The sequence below is a fragment of the Lissotriton helveticus genome, chromosome 4_1 (assembly GCF_964261635.1).
Source record: "Lissotriton helveticus chromosome 4_1, aLisHel1.1, whole genome shotgun sequence".
In the NCBI taxonomy this organism is placed as follows: domain Eukaryota; kingdom Metazoa; phylum Chordata; class Amphibia; order Caudata; family Salamandridae; genus Lissotriton; species Lissotriton helveticus.
Genome location: NC_136063.1, coordinates 1,438,325,799 through 1,438,339,783, shown reverse-complemented (window position 1 = coordinate 1,438,339,783; position 13,985 = coordinate 1,438,325,799). Strand labels below are relative to the sequence as shown.

General features: G+C 42.4%; 1 protein-coding gene across 2 annotated transcripts in view; it reads right to left on the bottom strand.

The window, feature by feature from the left end:
- The window catches only part of LOC144829154 (leukocyte elastase inhibitor-like), a 105,183-nt gene that overhangs the window by 20,629 nt on the left and 70,569 nt on the right, over positions 1–13,985 (bottom strand). For both annotated transcript variants that reach the window (XM_078687999.1, XM_078688000.1), the window contains exons 6-7: positions 12,729–12,846; positions 11,639–11,781 (exon numbers count right to left, since the gene is read on the bottom strand). In XM_078687999.1, coding sequence (XP_078544125.1) covers positions 11,639–11,781; positions 12,729–12,846 — 261 coding nt within the window. The remainder of the gene's footprint in view (positions 1–11,638; positions 11,782–12,728; positions 12,847–13,985) is intronic.

Below are 13,985 nucleotides of genomic sequence, written 5' to 3'. Positions count from 1 at the left end.
CGCTCATTATATCTATTCACTGGTCAGACGGTTCAAAGATCTAGATATTCTGCATGAATTTACACATTTTTTCAACACCTTTATACCCCGGAATCACCTGCCACCTCCTCTTATTTATGCATATCTCGCTAGTGTTTCCTCTTCCTCTCACTAAGCCTTGAGCTTCTCAACACTTGATGCAGATTCATCATTAGAATAAATTCCCAAGGTTTTAAATTTTCTTTAAAAAGGTAAAACTCCAGGGCAGGATGGGTTTACTGTGGAGTTTTATTTTCATTTTTCTAATTTACTCCTACCGTAACTTTTACAACTCTTTCTTTATTTTCAGGAGATGGGTGGAGCTTGTGGCCACAATTCCTAAAGAGGGCAAGAATCCTTCGTTTTGTGAGAATCATCGACCTATTTCTTTGATAAATGTAGATTATAAAATCTTTGCTAAAACAATTGCCCTAAGACTTGATACTCTTCTTCCCCATCTAATTGGTAAGGAAGAGTGTGGTTTTGTTAAAGGTAGACTGACTTCAGACACTTCTCTTCAATGTCCTAAATAAAGCCCCTCATCTCTCATACTCTTTAGTGGCAGTTTCCATTGATGCGAAAAAAGCCTTTGATAGAGTTGACTGGTCAATTCAAAAAAGTCTTTATTTCGATTATTCATCATAAAAGACAGGAAGTTATAAACAATGGCATACAAAGATAAAAACTCATCCTAAGACTGTCAATTAAAACAGTTTAAAATATAAATAACAGAGATACTTTAAAACCACAATAAAAATTGATTAAATCAAGTATAATCAAAAAGACTTTTTGTAAATACTAAGTAAAGGAAACATATATAAGAATATTCAATCAATCAAGCCAGTTAATGCAATAATTCATTTAGCTCAAGGAGCCCGCTCTTTTTTTTCCCTGATAGCCCACGCCCAGCTCAAGAATCTAGATATCCCAATAACAGTAGTCTCGTTACAACCTGATTTTAATAACCTTTTAGCGGCCAGTGCAGAGCAGGTACCCAAAGATCTACAAAAAGGTTTGAGCCACATTCTTCGGGGGAGCTTGTAGGCTGGGCAAACATAAAGAAGGTGGTTAATATCTTCGATATGCTCGGGACAGAACGGGCACGCCGCACTTGCCCCGGGGGACCATTTACTAGTAAATTTCCTTGTAGGGAGAGTCTCAACTCGGAACTGGTGGTAAAGCTTGCCATCTCTAGGTTTAGTTATTAGATCCCAATTGCTTTCCATCGAGGAATCATCTTTAAAGTCTCAGTAAACTTTGGTCAAAGATGAGCCAGTCAGTGACGAGAACCGCTCAATTTTAATAAGGTTCCAATATGCAGCTTTAAAGGCAGATTTGGAAGGAAATGACACAGTTTCAGGGCAGTCCCATAAATCACTCATCCCCATCCTGCTAAGCAGGGATTTAATACTGCTTAGCCATACAATTTTGTTTGCCTTGTCCAACCCCCTGATTTCGATTAGACCCTTTGCAAATAGGGAAAGTGCTGGAGTGATCCATAGCCTCCTCCAAAATGCCAACATCCTAAACCGGGCAATATCTTCAATTGACTGGCAACCCAGGTCTTGCAAAAGGGGGATCCGGGGGGTTGATTTGGGGAGGCCTACAATCGATCTCAGAAATTTATTCTGGACCTGTGCTAACTGGGACAAGTTACACGCGCCCCATATCTCTGCCCCATACAGAATGGTGGGAATAATTTTAGTTGTGTACATCTTGACAACAGGAACAATAGGTTTGGTTATTGATAAACTGTGTTCCTTTAGCAGGACCCCAGCTAATTGGGAGTGCTTCAGCACCAGTAATTTCAGCTGGGGAGACCAGCACAGTTTCTCGCCAAAGGTGACTCCCAAGTAGGTGAAGACATTAGTTTGCTCCAGGAGTTTTCCGCTCATGAAAACTCTCGAGGGTATTGGCCTAGCCCCATGAAGGACCATAAACTTTGTCTTCTCGATGTTTACTACCAATTCATGGTCGCGGCAGAACTCCTCAAAACGAGACAATGCAAGTTGGAGACCCTGTCGCGTCTTGGATAAGATTAGCGTATCGTCCGCGAACATGAGAAGGGGGACTCTTTGGCCTGCTAGCTTTGGTGCGTCCGTCGTCCGTTGGCTGGTTGTCGAAGTACCGCCCCACTCCGTTAATAAAAAGGGAAAACAATGTAGGGGCCAGGACACAGCCTTGTCTGACGCCCTTACCCACTGTAAATCTATCGGTAACCTCCCCTTGCTTTCCCCATCGGACTTGGGCATAGTTGGACCTATGGAGCCTGGTCACCAGAGCAACAAGTTCTTTGGGCATTCCCAGTTTCAACAAAACATCCCAAAGTTTAATTCGTGGGACTAAGTCAAACGCAGATTTTAAATCTACGAAAGCAGCGAAAATCAAGCCCTTACCTAACAGTACCTCCTTCCAGTAAAGCATAACGAATCTGAAGGCTTGATCCAGTGTCCCCATATGGGGACGGAACCCGGCTTGTAACGGCGAAAGTATACATTCTTCATCCATCCAAAGCTGGATCCTACCCAAAATTACTCTTGCTACAACTTTTTGGAGGGCGTCAATAAGACTTATGGGCCTGTAATTGGCCGGGGTGGAACGATCACCCTTCTTAAAGATGGGGATGATTTCCGCCCCGCACCAAGAGGGTGGAATTGGCGCTCCCCCAGCCATCCCATTAATAAGGTTCGTAATGTAGGGGATCCATAGATCAGAGTCTTGTTTGAACAGATCCGCCGGGATGCAATCAGGCCCTGGAGCCTTACCACTAGGAATGGCCTTCAGAACCACCTCAATCTCTTTAGTATTAAAGAGCAGAGGTGGGTCTAGGTGTGTGGGTACTTAGTCGAGAACCTTAATGTGATTACTATTCTTAAATTGAGCTTCAAAGAACTCAACCCAACGACGAGGCTCTACATTATTGGTTGGGATAGTTGAAAGTTGCCCGTTACCCCATTTAACCAATTCCCAGAACCGGGACATATTTCTGCCTTTACATGCTGTCAGGAGATCCTGCCAGCGCCTCTCATCCCAGTCCCTTTTAGCCTTTTTCAAGGAAGACTTATAAGCTAGGCGGGATAATTTGATAGTACTATGGTTCCTTGCCTTAATTGCTACCACCAGCTCTTTGTGGGCGGCTTTACACGACGCATTGTACCATGAGTTGGGTTTCAGGGTTGAGATCTTTTTAATTGGCTTGATATTTATAAAATAGTTTTTTAGGGATAAAAACAGGTTGTCGTGTATTCCTATAGGTTCTGAATCAATCCCCCTATTCCTGACCCTATTCTGGTTAAACTAACTATCAAGTTAACTAACAGTCAGCCCATGAGGCAAGACGAGCCCCCATGATGCAGATACCGTTATCTGACGCAGTCACACTACGGCACAGGAACGTGTTATCTGATTAGGTCATAACGCTTGAGATCTAATTAGACAAGCGACATTCCTCCAGCCCCTGATAAGGCATACGACGTTCTCATAACAAATCAAACCTATGACAACCTGGGAAAAACCCTGCGGCCATTGTTTTGATTTCACAGAGAACTTTAGTAAAGAATGTGCTAACGAGCAAGTCGTATGACATCTTTATTGACGTACCTATGTCCATCCTTACGTCAATACCGGCACCTTTAAGGTATAAATATTGCCGATCTTGCCCTATGCAAACACACGCGTGGTGACAAGACGGAGCAGCCATACTTGCCGAAGCCGAGAGCAGAAGCAGACCCCGCAGGCAGCAGCCCCGCCTTCCTGACGCGCTGAGAGACGCGCTGCTATCTCAAGCCGAGAGACCCAGCACCGGCGCTTCCGGGTAGCCCTCGCAGGCAGCCTGGAATATCGAGACCAGAGAAAGAGATACCATTCCTCATTCATCCTAAATTCCAGGTACAGAACTGAATAACCCCTCACAGAGAATTCTTTAGTTATTCACTTGGCAAAAACAAACTTAACTTAAACTGTAACTTTCTATTCCCGCCCACGCATTAGACTTAGGTCAGGTACACGGGGTAGGCGTATTTAGAAACACCAGTTGAGTACGTTTAGTCAAATGTATATGTGTATGTAAATATATTTTAATCATTTTAAACATCATATGGCTCAGAAACCATATCAATGTTTTTACAGTATTATTTTATACTATTGCTTTTAATGTATGCACTTTACTTAACTATAAGTATTGCAATAATATCAATCCATTTCTCATGTATGAGAAAAGAGACTGATCAATAAATAACACCTTTTTATTGAACACGCCCGTCTCTTCCTTTTCTCTACATTCTGATGAGACTAAGAATGCACGTACTGACTGAGTAAAATAATTGCCTTGTGCTCACACGACTCTCGAGATTAACTCTTGATTAGGGGAGAGCAAAGTTGTCATGTTCTATGGTTGTCAGAAACTAAATCCCTTCTTGTCTAATCAGGGGAGGTAATTCTTTCCTGAACATTCGAGAAAGTTTCTAGCGAACTCTGAGCTTAGCTGGCAAACCCAAAAATTAAGTCTAGTATCGACAGTAGTAGACCTAGTTAACGTCTGGTCTAGGCCTTTACTGCTGTAGGTATTATTCCAATGCGCAGAGCCTATTGGGAAAATAGGAACTACACTACAAGGTCATTATGGACCGTTAGTATGTGGGCCTTACAGTCCTCCTGTTTTGTGAGACTATTATGTTTCTTTAGCGCTCCGGAAACAAGGGCCCTGATCTCACACACTTTCTTTTCATCAAGAGCGACCTTGGCCCAACGCACCCTCCTCATGTCGTTGGCCACAATCACTTGGTTCTGGCCAGTCTCAATTATAGGTTCACAAGGGGTGCAAAAGCTTGTGTCCTTCAAAGAAAGGACCAGGGGATTATGGTCGCTCTCGGGGCGACTTTGGACGACAATTTCTTTAACTAAGTGCCAAAACCCGACTTTCTCTAAGATGTAGTCAATTCTGCTTTTCGAGCGGCCATTGTCAAAGGTCGCCTCTCCCTTAGCATCAGACCCTGTTCTACCATTTGTTGCCCTAAAACCCCATTCCAAGCATAATCCTTTTAATTGTAGGGCTGCTTCTGTCCATTTTTTAATGGGGGAAGGTTCAGTTGGGGAATACCCCATGTTTCATCAACCTCAGTACTAAGACTGCTATCTTCACTATCCAGAGGCTCAAAGCAGGTGTTAAAATCTCCCACAATAAGAAGGTTGGCATTTGAGGGCCTATCGGCCAGGAGTGTCTCCAAGGTGGAAACAACCTGTGAAGATCTCCCTCCTGGGAGGCCTAAAGCATATACGTTGTACAGGAGCAAGTCAAGACCTTTAGCGGATTTGACTCGGATAGCTTGTATGTCCGGCCTGTCCAGCACTAGCTCTTCTACTGTAATCCCCTCGTGTTGCCTAACCCAGCACGTAAGGCCCCCCAGTGGCCTCCCTCTGTGCCCTCTTATAGCTGGTTTGGAGAAATTTATATAGCCATCATGGAACACAGGGGTAGTAGACCACGTTTCTTGGAAGGCCCAGATGTCCACTCCCGTGACAAACGAACCCCAGTCGTCAGAGGCCAGCCTTGTCTCCAGGCCTGCTATATTCCAGGAGGCAAGGACCAAGGCCGACGCCTGACCGCGGGGGTCCGTCATGCCAATTGCTGATGTTTCCGCCACTGGATGTTCCTCAAAGGCCGTGACCACTAGACTTGAGGGGCTAGAAAGTACATTTACGAGTTGAAAGGTGGGGCTAGCAGCTAACACTATAGGGACCTCGCCTCCCGAGCCAGCCCCCCGAACCGAATATACCTGCGGATGTGGACCCAGTCAGTCAATTGCTTCAAGCGAGGAGAGGGCCTCATAACGGTTACCAAGCTGGAGCGTTAAGTCACCTCCTGCTCCCCTTGGTCTAGAATAATTGACCTGTTTGAAGGAGGGGAATTCGGGGCAATTCCTTGGGAGCAGAGGCATCCCTGTGGTAGAACGTGGGTAAAAATAACTCAAATGGAGCGTTTTAATCCCACCCTCCCTACATTGTTCCCAACTATTACAAATAAAATGCACAGCTCTGGGGTCTCTAAAATTAACAATTATACAGTCCCCTGCCTGGTCCTTACATCCAGTGCCCAGCCAGCTCACCCTCCTTACAAATAAAATGTCACCATTAACATGGGGGGGAAGAGGTCTGAGCCAGAAAATTACTTTATTCTTCAGCTCTCTGTGGCTTTCCATCTTGTCGTGTGAAATCTCGGGTACCCCTGTCAGCACCACAGTGTAATAAGCTGATTCGGGGGGGAGATCAATCCTGGGGTGTTTCTTCGTCCCCCTATCCCCTACACCTAGAGCCTCCCTCTCATTGGTGGGGTCCTCTTCCACCACTGTGGGACTTTCCGCTACCTTCTTATATTTCCCCCCCAGTAATTCACCTCTGGTGGCAGGTAGTGAGTTTGACTTGCTGGGCTCAGCGGTACCACGACTATCAGTTTGGGAAGTGGACAGGGCGGGGGTGGGCGGCTTCGGATTTGAACTAACTGCTTGGGTTTCACCTGGAATTTTCCCTCGCCCTCCCTGAGCTGGATAATTGGGGGCTATCCCACAGTCCAAACTTTTTTGAATATTAGCGGAATTAACCTCGACAATGTTTTCTAATTTCCCCAGTTTTTCAAGGACAAGTTTGATTCTTTCAAACAGGGGAAGCATTAAAGATTTCATCAAATGCTCAATTTGCCCAAATAAGTTTTCAGGGAGCTGTGCCATTGACGGCAACTGTTGGGTCACCTTGGGGGTCTGGATTTTTCGAACCTCACTAGAGTTAAGCAAACCAGGTGTAGCAGGCTGGGCAGATATACCAGCCGTCTTACTAGAATTGGAGGTTTTAATTACTTTCGAACACCTGCCCCTTTGCACTCCCCGCTTCCTTTTCCCTCGCTTGCTAGGGGCAGTGTCAACTTTTCTGGTACTGGCCTCAAGTACAGGACTCATGGTTGGGGTAGCCACTGTCGAACAATCGTCAGATAGGTCTATGGCCTCCACTGATCTACTGGAGTTCATCCTATTTTCTACCAGAAGGGTTTTAGGCCATGGCTGTTCGGGTGTGACTACATCCCTGATGGTGCCAAGCGAGGAACGCTTAAAGAAAGAGGGATCGGATGACAATCTCTTCTCAGTGTAGGCTATCTCGCATTCCAACACATTAGTAGCCCTAATTATAAATTTGTCTATAGTCCTAGTTATAGACCCACCTGTGCAGCTCACACTTTTTTTCCCTTTCCCAACAGGCAACATCCTAGCAGTTATAACACAGATATGCCGGTCACAACAAACAAAGGATGTAACCGAAACAGTATGGTACTCTAAGCAATGGGAACTATAGTCCACAACATACAATGTACCTCACCAGACCCTCCTGACTGTGGACCGAGGCTTAGGGGGGTGGCCCAGCCCGGCCTCCTCTGGCCTGTGATGGCCTTGGAAGGTCCCGCCCTTGTCCCGGGCTTTGCCCGGGACGCTCCCGCGCAGCGGGTGCCCAGACTACTGATATAACACAGGAGAAATCCAGTGGGCGGAGTCACAACACGGGACCAGGTGGTGTTGATGAAGCAGGGACTCCTGGTAGAATGAGTCCCTGCAGGCGTTCTCTTCGCAATCTCCTTCGGATGAGGAGCCGCCCAGACCGTTGGCGCCGGCGAATGCCCAGGGAAATGCACACTCTCGGCCAGAAACCGCGAAGCGGCACCCGCAAAGCGGGTGCGGCAAGCAGTGGCGGCAACCAGCGGTAAGATCTCCCTCAGCGGCAGGCAAACAAGGGCAGTCAGTACTCCTCACACAGCAACAGCCATTGACTGGTCCTTTTTACTTAAAGCCCTTACTTGGAAGGGATTTGGATGTACTTTTATTTCCCTTATTTTTTTGCTTTATACTGCTCCCGAGCTTCGGTATTGGTTCATGGACAGACCTCTCAATTTTTCCCTTAACAACGGGGTGTCCTTCAGGGTCGTCCCTTGTCACCACTTCTGTTTGTATTAGCCCTTGAACCTTTCTTATCTCATATTCCTAATAACAATTCTATTTCTGGCTTTCAGTATGGTGAACAACACCTACAACTATCTGCCTACACTGATGATATTTTACTTTTTATTTCTAATCCAGACACTTCTATCCCCCCTTTATTACAAGAAATGTCTGACTTTTCTTTAGTTTTAGGTTACAAAATTAATTCAGATAAAACAGAGATTCTTCCTATTACCAAATTTTGTGTTAAACAATCTTTTGATCCTACTGGGTTTCTTTAGAACAGTTCTGAGATTAAATATCTAGGTATTTGGTTTACTAGTTATGTTGCTGATAGTGTTACTATTAATATGAAAGAGGGTCTCAACAGAGTTGAGAAGCTTCTCTCTTCTTGGAACCTGTTATTTCTCTCATAGTGGGGACGTTTGGATTCTATTAAAATGATGATTCTACCCATATTCTTATATATCTTGTCTATGATACCTCTTCCTGTCTCATTCCCTTATTTTAAAAAGTTGGATTCAATATTATCTAAATTTCTCTGAAATAATAAGAAACCTAGAATCTCCCTACAATGTTTCACTTTCCCAATTTGTGCCTTTATCATAAAGTCTATTGTCTTCGGCAAGCTTCTAGATGGTTCCTTTCCGATGCTTCTCCTTTTCTACCTTCATGGTGTATTATTGAACATTCTATATTAGCACCTTTTTTCCTGTGAAAGAAGTACTTGCTCTTTCTTCAAAGACATCTGCTACCTTTTCATCATTATTTATGCATACTTGCTCTTTGCTAAGTCCTCATCATCAATACAAGATCCTTTTTAGACAAGACTTTCTCACAGTCACCTATATGGTATACTCGTCTTATTACTCTCAAAAATAGACCAGTTTATTGGAAGACTTGGAGACTTAGGGGTATAATTTGGGTTCAAGAATTATTCGACGGTACGTCTCCCTGTTCATTTCCTCAATTTTAGGTTCATTTTCATTGTCCTCATTCCTTTTGGTATAAATATTCAATTCTTATGGAGGTAATTCTTGATGTTTTCTATTCGCTTCCGGCATCTGATGATACTCCTCCGGATGATAGTCTTTTTAAGATCCTATCTCTTTTCCTGAAAGCTGCTCTGATTTACAACTATATAACAGCCCTGAACCCTGAATGTACTAAAACAAAGCTGGAACTTACTTGGGAGACTGACTTGGGATGTGTTTGGAGCATTGATCTATAGGACACAACCCGGGCTAGATCATTGAAAATGTTTGCATCCACTACTCAAACTTTGTTCTTTGTCTATCATAGATTATATCACACTCCCGTTTCTATTAATTCTTTTTCTCCTTCATATAATTTGGTGTGTTGGTCTTGTGGCCAACCTTTAGCAGACTTACTGCAACTCTTATTCACTTGCCCTCACACTGCCAAGGTTTAGAAGTATGTTTGGTCTTGTATCTCATTTATTTTTAATTTACACTCCCCCTTGTCAATCGTATCATTTTTTCTTGGTAGTCTTTCTGACACCTTGAGCTTACCCTTTTGTCATCGAGGTTTATTTGACCTCATGTTGGCTTTGGCCTTTCAACAGATTACATTAAACTGAAAATCATCCTCAAAACTTTCAATCACAGCATGGTGGAATAATATTTGTCACTACCATAGGTTAGATGTTACATTTGCCTCTTCTTACATACCACACATGAACAGAGACTTATTTTTGTCACCACTAAATTCCTATTTGAATAAAGTTGCAAAACAACAATTAAATCACAATTATTCTGAATATTTTAGCCCCCATCAATGCTCTCTCTATATTCCCTTTTTCATTACCCTTAATTACTATGGACATTTATGTACTTTCTTAATTGTTTAAGTTACTATATATCATTGTAATATTTTAACCAATCCTCAGTTATATGATGTTTTTTGTTTTGTACTCTAGTCCTTACTTTTTCCTTCCTACCTTTTCCCCATAGTTTCTTGTTTTAAAAATTGTAAACAGCTTTCTCTTCTGCTGTAAAATATCAGTCTCATTAATTGTTATTGCATAAGGTAATGTTGTATTTTCTCTTTGCAATTTTGTTGCTAATAAAGCTCATTCAACATGAGGTGGTATAGCAGTCTCTCACTTCCTGATGGGCCAGCTTCAAAGTGCCAGTGTGTGGGTTGTTGTTTTGGCCCCATCACAGCCCATGGGACCATAAAATGTCTGACACACTGGCCCTTTCAAACTGTCCCATCTGACAGTGCCAGACTGCCTAAAAAGCCAGCCTAACCAGGCATGTGTAAGCAGGAAATGTTCATGTCACTTGCTCAGCTCTGAAAGTTTACATTTTTGTGTCTTTTCAAAGGTCAAGGTCGAATATTACTATCCGACATATGCCAGGCCTCCCTTTGTTTCCTTTTTGTGATCTCCATTGGATCCCTGCGTATGAAAATGTATTATCTTAGCCTGAGTACTTGTGCATTTAGTATTTCAGGTTCACATGTGCTGGGGGATCCTCTTGTCAACCATTTCTGTAATTCACTGTAAAGTATCACAAATTGTGTTTTCCTTTTATTAATAAGCATTTTAAGATTTCATGTAAGCATGTGAGCAGACTTCTTTGACAGTACAAAGTAAGAAACTGGGAAGCATGCAAATCTTGGCACATATACTACAATTCTACTGGAAATCCATCAGAGCTCTTTTTTATCCCTCAAAGGGTATCAAAGGCTATGTTATGTCTCTTTTGCTACACTTGGCATTTTGGTGAATCCATGCCCATGATTGATGCCCCTGTTTGCCTGGTAACTAAGAAAAAAGACAGACAGATCAATCTTCATCTTGGCCCTTATCCAACAGGGGACATTGCTGCTTAAGATATCTTTTGGGTAGTGGGAGGGGGTAAGAGCCAAGCTGAGTTAATACCTGATATCCGCTGTGGTCCTAATGAAAAGTGTCAAATAAAGCCCATCTAATTTTTATAGATGTTTTTCCCAATGCAAGTGAATGGAAGCAAAAGCACTTGATTGATACTGTTACTTTAAGCAAAACCAGTCAATGAGGATTAGTGGAAGGGTCTAAAGAACAAATGAAAGAAGTGGAGTAGATACACCAATGCAAACAAGTGCTGAACCTCCCAGTTTTTTTAAATTCACAGTTTGCCATGGCAGCTTTAAAACAAGGATACATGCAGAAAACGGTGAAATGTCTGGATCCTAAAAATCTGGCTTAAAAAAATAAATGAAACATAGCAGGCATGTTTGGACTAACATAGTCTTTCAGTTAATATAAAAATTAAATCTAAGTCCCAGAGTAAATCGTATCAGAAGATCTTGAGGCACATTCAGATATTGACATGTTCATAATAAAACATTATTATGAAGGCAAGGAAATGCATGATTTTACTTCTTCAAAAACATTGATGCTCTGGGTTTTCTACAGATACACCCACACTTTTGCCGCTCTTGTCCGATGCTTGCACCCTAGAACCGGACAACATCACCAAATGATCAATTATCTTTTACCAAAGATTGACATAATTGTCCTATGATCTCTGGTCAGTAATTTTGTATGTATTTCACTAAACAGCTTTCTTCACAGGTTTGACAATACATATTGTCTTTGCTTATTTTACTGAAAATGTTTGAGGAGTTTACTGTACCTTACTTAGTCTGAATATTTTCTCTTCTGTATTTTGTTCTGGAAATTTATTTGCCCAGTTTCCCTTGAAGTAGATGGCATTCACAAGGACCAATCTGGTAAGTGCATCAATAGAGCCCAGTGGCAGAAGGTTCTGAATTTTACCTTTAAGTAAACATAAGATGGACGTTAAATAACATGTTCATAAAACAGTACAAGTACGCTAAAGGAAATTAAGTATGTCTAGATATGGCAGATGAAAAACACAAATATAATACATGTATGGATTGGCTCTATAAAATGCAGGAGTAAAATGTGACAAAAAGCATTGAATGTATGTATAGTTGATTGTTTGCCGGTATCGAAATGCTAACATGGTTGAGAACAGCTATTTTGTGCTGAAGATTTGAGTTGGTGGAAGACGATAGAGGAGGTGACAGTTAAGTTCTGTAAAGGTCAGTGGAGAGATTGCTGCATGAAGGTGGATGAAAGTTATACCAAAGGCAGGCAGTTTCTGTAATTCTGGTGGGAGGACTGCTGTTAGTTCTCCCAAATGACATAACTGTTAAATAAGCAAAATGTAGGAATGCTGTTAGTGTGTGTGCATGCATATGTGCTTATGTGTGGGAACGTATGTGTGTTCATGCATGTGAGTATGTTGGTCTGGTAGTAATCCGCATATGTCTCGTTGTATATATGTATGCCATCAAGAACGTTATTTACTTTTAACAGAACTTGAGATCCCTCTATCTCTAACACTGCAACCCTTCTCCAGTACCTCTCCCATTCAAAAGCCACTGCCAGTGCCCCGTCCTTTTAGCTAGGTACACTGCATTGTTTGTGGGAAAACCTGAGACTCATACCCAACAAATGCTATTGACTATTGAGAAAATTCAAGCTCACCCTCTTTTTATTTATAATCACCTTCCTTAAAAGCAGCGTGTTTTTTAAGGTCACCCATTTTGCATATCTGCATCATCATCCTAAAATGGTTTACTTTCATTCACTTTAATGTGACCATCCTCATTCAAGAGCCAAGAGGTTGACAGATATGTACTAAATAATCACATGTATTGTTTGCAGCAAAGATGGAAGATACTGACGCTACTCACTCTCAGTCTGACCTTCAACCCAGGAATTAATCTCTTTTCTTGCATCTTCTGCGGCTCCTATGAAGTCAACAATCTGCATCTTGGCATTGTAGAATTTCTCAATGGAATAGGAATATTCCTAAAGTGCAAGAAACATGGTATACCACATATATTAAGACAGTTCACTGGAAGATAAATGTAGCTGTGGATTGGAAAACATCATGTAATCCAATAAGGAAATTATTTGATATCAATAACTCTAAGCCTAGGTGGCATAACTTATCCTGATTTCATAGAAAATGTTGTGACAGCATTGACCAGCTACGGCCAACACTAGCTGGATGTGGCTTTATCAGGAGTGTAAATCACTATATAAATTCTGCAGTACAATATGATAAGGCAAGCGTGATATCAGAAGTCTCCAATACGCTTGAAAGCAGTAGGAACTAGGATTGATTTTACATGCTAAAACTTTGCAATTCTTGTCGATAAACCACCTATCTGCTGACCATTGGGCCATAAGAGTAAAAAGCGGGGACCAATTAACTAATTTGAGGAGTAGAAATTAAACATGAACATATAAGTGTTTGCTACTTTTGTAGCTAGGTGTCTTTACTGTTATAATTCACTCTTTATGAACACATGCAACCTTGAGTTTAAAGTAAAGATTGCTTAAAGATAATGTGGAGTGGACCACCATTGGTGGCTGCGCAAACTCACTTCCTTCCTATAATGAGGCCACTGTAGGGATAGGAGTTCATTACTATTTGTACTCATGTATTAACATGCTTCTTCAGGCTGTTGGTCCCTCTGCTATGTCCATAGGAGCCCATCAATTGAAGTGTTAGGGGAGTTTGCCCACTAGAATTGAAGAAGGAGGGGAGCTTGTCATTCTTGTTCTGTGATCACACACTGCCTAGTCCTGCAGTGAAAGGTCAGCAAAGCAGTGTAGACATACACTATGCATGAGACATGGATAACTTTAATATCACCCAATTTTCTCAGTGTGCAGTGTGTGCCTGTAAAGCAGCAGTGAGAGCAGGTAGGTGCAGCCATATGTAACACTTATGACATGGCTCACAATAAGAGATCCATGATGTGCGCTTAGTTCTGCCACCCAGGTCTGGTCTCCTCCACTCATTGGATGTTGATTCCGAAGAATAGCCAATGAGAGGAGGAGGAGGCTGCATCTGGGAGAGACAAACTGAGAGGCATAGATTGTTCTTGAGCGTGACCCTGCCCTTGTTCCTGTCATGTTTCTCTGCCCTCTTACCTGAG